The sequence below is a fragment of the Nicotiana attenuata genome, unplaced genomic scaffold (assembly GCF_001879085.1).
Source record: "Nicotiana attenuata strain UT unplaced genomic scaffold, NIATTr2, whole genome shotgun sequence".
In the NCBI taxonomy this organism is placed as follows: Eukaryota; Viridiplantae; Streptophyta; class Magnoliopsida; order Solanales; family Solanaceae; genus Nicotiana; species Nicotiana attenuata.
In genome coordinates this window covers 263090-272753 of record NW_017671255.1, presented here as the reverse complement: position 1 = coordinate 272753, position 9664 = coordinate 263090, and the positions used below count along the sequence as shown (strand labels likewise).

Here is a 9664-nt window from a genome sequence, read left to right as displayed (position 1 = left end):
TCATTTCTCGGGCTTGGGACCTCGGAATTCGATTCCGGGCATAAGCCCAAGTCCCCTATTTTCCTACGGACCCTCCGGGACCGTAAAATCACGGGTCCGGATCCGTTTGCCCAAAATGTTGACCGAAGTCAAATTTAATCAATTAAATATCAAAATTTAGCATTTTTCTCACAGAATTCATATTTAAGCTTTCCGGCTACGCGCCCGGACTGCGCACGCAAATCAAGGCAACCCTAAATAAGATTTTCAAGGCCTCGAAAGCACGGAATGAGTAAGAAAACAGGTGATGACCCTTTGGGTCGTCACACCAATCATCATTTTAGTGGAGGTGATTATTTTAAGTAACTTCTGATAATTATTTGTATTATTTACGAAATATTAATTAATCCACAACAAACAACTCTTATAGTTTAGAATCTGCCAAACTGATCTATAGATTGTTTTCTTATATTTATTTTCTTTTACTTTTTGCTTGAATTTAATAATTAAAAGAAAATGATGGTTGCCGTAAGAAGAAACTAACCTATGTATACTAATCAAGATAAAATTATCATTTAGCTATTTATTTAATATTTAAGACTTTAAAATCAACTAAAACTTTGCATATTTAATATTTTCTTATTTGAATTATTTTGGAAGTTCTATTATTTAGAACTTTTTTAAAAAATCAATTAAAATACAATATATAAATTATTTTCTTATTTGACCACCTTTTATATCTAATAAAAAATAAATTAAGCTACAAGCATATTATGTAAACTTGTGACTACAATTAGTATTTAAATTTTCGATAAATATAATAGGAACTTTCAGATAACGATAATTTTTGTCATTTTGTTCTCTTATAATATTGAAAAAAGTTCCTAATCAGTGTGAACTCTTAAAATTTCAAGGCCATCTATTGGTAGATTCCGTCTAGGATTGCTAAAGATGGTAAAAATGAGATTTAGACTTTAATGAAAAGAATCCAGGCAAACTTTCTATACAAAAAAGGTCCAGTTAAATTAACTATACTTTTGATAAATTATGTATGACAAAAAAGATTTTTATGCACTTAAGTTACAAAAAACAAATTCAATCACTATGTTGAAAACACATCTATAAATATCAAAGATTTAAAAAAAGATAGCTAACAGAAGAATCCCAAAAAAGAAGAAGAAAGAAAGAAAAAACAGAGCACGTTTCTTATTTTACCAATCACTTTTGCAATACTTGGAAAAGTTAAGTTGTTTATGAAAAGTAGTTCAACTTCCTTTTTCTACCTAAACTATTTATTTTTGAATCTTGACAAATTAAGATTAGATTTTATTTTTTATATTCCAGGAGAATACAAATTATTTCCTCATAATTAGAACTAAGCAAAAAGTTATTTATTGATTCCTTCCAAGATAACTATACAAAAAGTTTTGTACGCCATGTATTACTATACAACTAATTTGACTAAATTGATCATCATGTTCAAAAGAATTGAATTTAGCAATCGTGTTAATGTAGTAACATTTTTTCCATCATTTAAATAGAAATTTGCATTTATTTTAACATCAACTGTTATTTTTCAAAATTTATTCTTTCGTATATATATTTTTTTATTGACGTAATATACACGCGCAACGCGCGTACACTAAGACTAGTACTAAAAATAAAAATACAACCAATTATGAAATTAAATAATTCTAAATTTTATCACAGAATTATTGCCCCTTATCTCATGAACCAAAGGAGTCCTTATATTATTTGAAAAGGCATACTTTTATGTGCTTACTTATGTCTGTGGTGAGTAAATTAATGAGATCCAGTCTTTTATTCTTTGCATTATAGGTATTGTTCTTTGCAAAAGTACACATAGGTTACAGTGTGATCTTTCCCGTTTAATATTGCACATAACGGCGCTCGCGTTAGGTGATCCTACGTTTAACTAAAAACTTTTGATATGGCGTCTCAAGAACATTAGAAAAGAAAGCTCCTGGAGTTTACAGTTCACTCATCACTTCAATAGCGAAACATAGATCATTTAGTTTGATTAATAACTAATACTGGTACTAGCGATTTCATAGTTCACACAAAAAATGAGTATTTAGAAGGAAAAAAAACGCCTCACCAAAATCATTTGTCCTATCAGCATATCTCTACCCTTTCACATAACTCAGGTGAAGTCTGCTCTCTTGTACGGTCAAACCTCTTTATAACAACCTCATTTGTTCCGAATATTTTTGGATGTTATTGCGAAGTGCTGTTATATAGAACGTATATTATAACATAACATGAAAAGTGATTCCGAAAAAGCTTGACTTTTATAGTGAAGTGTTGTTATATAGGGAAGATGTTATAGAGAGGTCTGACTGTAATCAAAACCGAACGTAAGAATTTACGGCAAGTGAGACAGCTGATTGAATAACTTATTGTGATTCATTACGTGGAACTATTAAACTACAGCAACAGCAACTAAGTTTGGTTGATTGCTTTGCACAAAATATGATCTTTTCTCATCTAGTAACTGAAGAATAGACACTGACAGGACGGGGGTCGGCTGCTTCTTTCGACAACCTAAGGTACACTTGCGGATGAATAAATAATAACAGTACGAGCTTCATTTTTTTAAACAAGGAAATCTGCATCTGTAAGTTCTAGCACTTTGTGCAAGCCAATTGGTTTTACACCAGGCCTGAACGCGTTTTCTTCAATGTACCTATGACAATAATTTAACATGTTAGTATTTGCACAAACCCAAAATTTGTTGCTCAGTAGAAAGAATGAACACTCACATTTCTTTCAAGAAAGGGTGCTTGTAGAAGGCATCAGGAATTCTCCCAGAAAATTGATTGTGATCGAGATACCTGAAATCAGATTCAGCTTCAGACATGTTCGACAAGATGTCCAGTCATTCACATGCAGACATCAATATCAAATGCATGCAGAACTATGTTTTCTTTTACTTCTTTTGGACAAGATCTAACAGTATACAATCAAGAAGAGCAAAGAGTGATCTATACCACCAGAATTGTCAAGGGAAGAACAAAAAAATAAATAAAAGGGAAAAAAAAACACGTGCACACACAACTGCAAGGACCATTTGGGCTTTAATGCAAGGCATAATTCAAGTTCTCCCTTTACTGAATAGGTGCAAATAAGAAAAATATAATATAGATAATGCATGAAAAAAAAGAACTATAAACACAAACAACAATTATATGGGTAGAGGAACAATTAAAATAAATAAAGCAAAAACCATGCCATTGGTTAAGAACAATCTTAAATTTCAGATTCAAAAATCAAACATCCAGCTTTAAAATTCTAATTCAGACTTATGCTAGCTCTCTTACATTAGATTTACAGTTTCGTATTCCCAATCACTAATATATTCATCAGTAATCCCTCGTAAAAAGTTGACATATCATTTTCCTATTTATTGAATGTTTCTTGTTCAGTGCAACCCTATCCAGAGTACATACATGGGCCTCACAAATTAGCCTAATATTTTCAGAAAAGCAGTTGGTTGGCTGGTTTTGCGAAAGCGCATCCTTTACCACCTTCATTGGAGCAACTTGTGCGGAGCCTTAGTTCATAGCTCAAGGATCAACTCGACAACACTAACAACCATTTTTCAATGAAACAAGGCCCAAGTTTAAGTTTGTATGCTTTAGTTGGTTTATAAGAAAGGATCTTACACAGTATCAAACATTTCAGATCCAGAAGACTGGAAGATGAAACATTCAGTAGATTAGCCAACAAAAAAGAAACCTCTACCACCAACAGTTTGAAGGAAAACCTTGTGATAAAAGGCTTTCCATCCGGAACTATATGGGTTAAGCTTCAAAGACAGTGTTTTCCCTTTCTGGTATACCCTTTCCCACTGGAGAGAGGTAAGAAAAAGAGAGTTAATTTTGGACATCTAACAGATAATTGCAGCAGCAATCACAATGTATTGCCCCAATAAAGGCCCAGAAACAGAAGGTGGTCAACAAAATGTGTTGCAAGCTATAAATGTTGAGTCAAATTTACAAGTAACATGCCTAAGCAACCTGATGCATGGGCAAAAAGAGAAAGTCATAGTGTTGCATCTGACATTGTGTTATGACTTAATGGCAACAAAGAATATACACGTTCGGCGATGCATGGGGATGTATAAGAAGTCAAAGTACCACGGCTGACGTTTTATTAAAAAAAATCAGAGCTGGACAACAGAAGTTCTGCTGTCCAAACATGACATATCTTGAACACCAAAGGATACCTATCTGACACAAGTACACTGTCTCTTAACATTCTTTGCTTTGTTTGACCACCTAAATGCAGGTCCTCCCCATATTCTCCCAGCCTCTCACTAGCGTAAAAACAATGAGTTCTAAATTGGGGGTTGAAGGGGAATGTAAGTACTGAAAGAACATGAATTTCTGAAGAAAGAAAAAAATGGGTAGGAAATGCAATAGTTATTGACAATCAGGTGCAAGGACGGCTATGCCTATACATTTGCATGTTTGAATGTTCACTTTTTCTGAATTATATGCTAATCAAGTTTTTTTAACATGTTATACCAATCAGTAATTACTATTTTTAACAAACAATATATCTATAATTACAGTTTAACAAGTTACCACTGCGTCTCTGTGTTGTGTGTTGCTGCTATATAGCTCAACTTGAGTATATGAGAAGTCTTACTATTAAATGGTTTGTCTTTTTGGTGCTAAAGTTTAGAACCTACAAGGATGAGAACACTCTTACTGTCTTACATCCGATTTCTTCAGTCAGTTGCTATAAAATATTACTTGTCCAAGGAAATCATCAAGGATAAGGTCCAATAATCAGTAATTACTATTTTTAACAAACAATATATCTATAATTACAGTTTAACAAGTTACCACTGCGTCTCTGTGTTGTGTGTTGCTGCTATATAGCTCAACTTGAGTATATGAGAAGTCTTACTATTAAATGGTTTGTCTTTTTGGTGCTAAAGTTTAGAACCTACAAGGATGAGAACACTCTTACTGTCTTACATCCGATTTCTTCAGTCAGTTGCTATAAAATATTACTTGTCCGAGGAAATCATCAAGGATAAGGTCCAATAAGGCCACCCAACAAGCTCCAAGTGCATCTACTAATGTTTTTTCCAATTGTCACAGCATCCGTAAGTTGGACAATCTTCAAAATTTATCTCCTTAAGAAAGAAAGGAAGAAAGACCTTGCAAGACCACATTAACCAACTAACCCCAAGTGTATCAACTAATGCTATTGTTAAAGCATCTTAAATTGAACAGTTCTCAAACTTCAGCTCTTTAAGAAAGATAGATCCTTGAAAGACTGCAATCATTAGACAATCATTGGGACATCACATCCAACATGCTTAATAAGTAGATTAAAGCATAGAGGAAGACTTACAAGTAAGTTAACTTAGGAATATGAGCAATGCTATATGGTATAACTCCTGTCATCTTGTTGTAAGAAAGATATCTGTAATTACCAGAGGAATTAAATTAAGCATGACCATATCATTAAATATTACAGGATAAAATTAGCTGTTATTTGTCCAGAGACAAGCACCAATCATGGAGAAACTTTCTTCTTGAAACTTACAAGATCTCCAAGTTCGTCAAATTCGCAAGTTGTGCTGGAATGCCTCCAGTAAGATAATTATTATTTAAGTAACTGCAAGTTACAGCACGTGTAAAGTCCTGGGATTAGCATATAATCAATAACATTAGCGGCAGGATATTTACAAGTGGTTTGACATTTAAACAAGAAGAATCAACTTACAGGTTGCGGAGAACCGGAAAGCATCCTTCAATACGTATGAGTTCTCTTATAGTACCAACCAAACGATTGTTACCAACATCCCTGCAATTGCATTAGATCACAGTGACATCCATGTATAACACAGGTTCCATATGCAAAAGTACAGAAAGAAGTTAACATGGTGTCTTACAGGTGGCGAAGATGCTGTAAGGTACCCAATTCCGGTGGAATTCGCCCAGTAAAATGATTTTCATGCAGATGGAGATAGCGAAGTTCAGGAAGATTAGCAAGCTCCTTAGGAACTTCGCCTTTGAAATTATTAAAACTTAGATAGCTGAAAAGATGCATATTAGTTGTTAGTCTACAATAGCAAAATAGATCTGCAAATAAAGAGCACAGCTAGAGAAGCTCAAAAGCACTCACAGATGTGTTAGCTGCTTTAGTTCTCCTATTTCAGGTGGAATGACATCTTGCAGCTTATTCCACCTTACATTTCTGCGAAATAGAATCAAGAAAAGGAAAAAATCAATGTGCATCATTATCACACACTGGGAAACTAGAATATACCAAATAGTTTCACCAAATGTTGGGCTAGAAAGCAATAAAATAAATAACAGATTTAGCAACATTCTTGGACACATTGGAGGTTCCTGCGGACAAAAAAAACTAAAGGTAGGATAAATGCAACAGAAAGTAGATGTTGAGACATACATTTAATACGATTCCAAGAAGAAAAAAAGGGCCTTCTTAGTTAAGTGTTATTTCCTTGATGATACACCTACCCTATATATTCCTCAGTTGAGAATATATATCTTCTCTGATACAGATTATATCAGGCAAGGTCCTTCCCACCCCCTTTTTAGATTAATCAGGCAGACCTTTCCTTGCCAAGATAAAAGCATTTCATCTTGATGCAAATGCCATGTATATAATCACTTAGTAAAACACAGTTGAATTGTATTAACACCACCTAGCACCAACGGATAAACATATGTTGATCTAGAGACTGGAGAATCAGGCTATTGAGAGACAGAGCATAACTCTATACATTAATATCAGTTCATAACAGCTACCAGATATAGATACTTAAATAGGAATATACGAGTAAGTAAAAGATCGTACAGTATTTTAAGACGCTTCAAACGCCCAATTTGAGGAGGAAGAGGGCCAGTCAGCTTGTTATTATGCAGATCCCTGCCATATAACAGAATATTAGGATTAATAAATTTAGAATGAAAATTAAATATCCAGCAGTACAGACGCAATGTCCACTAACTATTGCCTTAAATAGTATCAAATTGGAAAAACTGTCAATGCACATAATAGTTAATAACCAAGCTAAACAATTTTGAAGCTGGTTTAATGAGCAATTGTAATTAGAATTTAGAGGGTATAAAAACATCCAAATTGGAACTTTAGGGCAATTTCTCAGTTTGGATGAGGTTAAACCGTCTTTAAGAAGTAGCTAAATCTTTGTAGAAGCTAGATTCTAGTACAGAGCCAAAGAGAAGTATCTTACAGTTTAGTGAGATCCAATAAGTTAGTGACAGCAGTAGGAAATGGGCCAACAATTGAAACAGCATAAACCTCCCTGCAAGTGGTAAAACGGAAAAGAAAAATGTGAAAAAGTGGGGAGAAAAGGATATTTCAATTCTATGAGTAAATTTATATAGATTTGAACCTCAGAAAAGAGAAAAAATTGTGAATATTCATACAAGAGCTACATAAAAACTACTAAAAATTGGTGAGGCAACACTTACAATTCGGTAACTACTCTATAATCACCCTGTGTGGAACATGTAACACCAGACCATGGAGGTAAATCACCATCTCCACAAGGATCATCTCCAACCCATGCATACACCACTCTCCATCCAAGAGATGCCTTAATTTCATTCAAAGCTTTCACTACAGTCATATTTCAGAAGTTTAAATTAGTCCACTGTAAAAATGTACATTCAGGTACTATGACAACTCCTTGGTTTTTTCATTGAATGCAATCAACGGCCTTACTCAAGCTGTTTAAATCTTCTTGATGAAAACATTAACAGAGAAATAGTGATTACAGTTGAAACTCTGTGGAGTTCACAACAAGACTAAGAGCAGAGCACAAAGCTTTTAACTTTGTGGTCATGGGCTCAACCGCTCAAGCCCAGAGTAGGCGTTCTTATTTGATGGCAACCATAAGAATATTCATGATTGATTATGCACTTATAGTACAATTTAAGTAATTAATACTATGTAATCATGGAGTTGTATTTAATAGGCATTTATTAGATGATTAATTGGTTTTAACTTTCTGAAGACAGCTATGCTTACCTGTAATAACTAGAATATCAAAATTCTACGAGTAAATACGAAAAAAGAGAAAAGATTATTGCTAGTGAAACTCCAAGGAATTCATCTAGTTTATTAGAAATAATAGATAACACATTTTGCATATCATGATTATACACCAGATGAATAGCTATTTCTCAAAAAAATCAACTAACTGCAAAGCTTAAATTATTAAACCAATCATATAGACATTCAGAAAAAGGAAATTAAAGAAAAGATGAAAACACAGTAAGTTGCAATGAGAAACCGCATACAATCTTTCACTGAAACTATATAAACTTGGAAACTGCATAAAATCTATACATCCAATTATTTTTCCTCAAATTGTAAACATGCACTTAGAAACTGCAGCTAATGTATAGAATCCAACTGTTTTCGCTCAAACTATAAACTTGCACTTAGAATTTCATTTAATCTATAAAATCCAATCATCTCCACTGAGCTATACACCCGCACATAGAAACTGCAAATTCTATATAATCCAATTATTTCGACTCAAACTATAAACTTGCACTTCGAAACTGGATAAGATCCAAAAAGTTCAATAACTTCAACTCGTACTATAAACTTACTTTAGAAACTACACAAAATCCACAAAATTCATTTACTTCCACTCAAAAGCTTGCACTTAGAAATTTCATAAAATCTAAAAAGTACAACTATTTTCGCTGAAACTATAAGATTTCACTAGAAACTGCATATATTCTATATAAAATCCAACTATTTTCACTCAAATTAACTTATTTTCTCACTCAAAGGAAAATGGATAGCTGAAACTGAAGCTATGAGATCTCACTACAAACTGCATATAATCTACAAAATTCTAACTATTTTTCACTCAAATTAACTGATATTTTCACCTAAAAGCTAAGAATTAGGCGTAAAAGGAAATGGATCGAAGTGAGGGGGGAACAGTAGAGTACCGTCACGCTTGAGGGTTTTACACTGAACAACAACGCTTTGAATCAAGGATAACGAGAAGATCAGGAGAATTGCTGAAGGTAGATGACTAATGCGAGCCATTTTGAATAGGTAATCGATCACCTTCGGCCGAGTCGAATTTGAATCCTCAGAATCCGCTAGAGCTATACGTACATTATGTAGAGTATAGAGAGGTTGAGAGAGATCAATGAAGTGAGGAAGATCTGTATGTGAAAAAGAGAGATAAAATGAATCTTCAGTTTGGGATTTATCTCAAATAGTTTTTTAGAACAACGCGCAAAATAGCCTGCACTGCGCGTCGGTGGATTTCCGCCCTCCTTTTAACAAAAATAAAACGAATTAAACAAACGCTATTCTCTTTTTAAAAAAAATCCTGAAAATTATTTGTGTTTTCCTGTTTGGTGCTATATCATTTGGGTAGCTGATATTCTAATAGTAGCAAACTAGCAATTAGCATCATGGATTTCTGATAAAGGCTATTCAAAAAAAGAGAAATTTTTAGAAATCATTATGTTTTAGTGATTAATAGTTTGCTATAGCTATCATTTACTAAATTACTTCCTATAGTTATGCTTTCAGTTGTTATAGACTATATTCAATTTATTTTTACTACTGTATTCATGAATACAGTAACAAAACTCGGCGGAAAACAGGGGAGTCC

At 33.5% G+C, this 9664-nt stretch overlaps 1 protein-coding gene across 1 annotated transcript; it reads right to left on the bottom strand.

Annotated features, from left to right (window-relative positions):
• Positions 1-2382: 2382 nt before the first annotated feature.
• LOC109207084 (probable leucine-rich repeat receptor-like protein kinase At1g35710) lies at positions 2383-9327 on the bottom strand. The gene is made up of 11 exons (XM_019369968.1): positions 8985-9327; positions 7485-7632; positions 7244-7315; positions 6847-6918; positions 6148-6219; positions 5915-6058; positions 5746-5826; positions 5566-5637; positions 5371-5442; positions 2763-2834; positions 2383-2686 (listed from the first exon to the last, which is right to left on the bottom strand). Exons 1-11 carry the CDS (start codon positions 9082-9084, stop codon positions 2596-2598), a joined length of 996 nt encoding a protein of 331 aa, XP_019225513.1. The 5' UTR covers positions 9085-9327; the 3' UTR covers positions 2383-2595.
• Positions 9328-9664: the final 337 nt, after the last annotated feature.

Coding starts and splice junctions, on each gene's coding strand:
- LOC109207084 (XM_019369968.1), bottom strand. CDS start 9,084: ATGGCTCGCATTAGTCATCTACCTTCAGCAATTCTCCTGATCTTCTCG. Junction 6,919..7,243: donor TTATTGGATCTCACTAAACT/GTAAGATACTTC, acceptor GTTATATGGCAG/GGATCTGCATAATAACAAGC. Junction 2,687..2,762: donor CACCCTTTCTTGAAAGAAAT/GTGAGTGTTCAT, acceptor TTATTGTCATAG/GTACATTGAAGAAAACGCGT.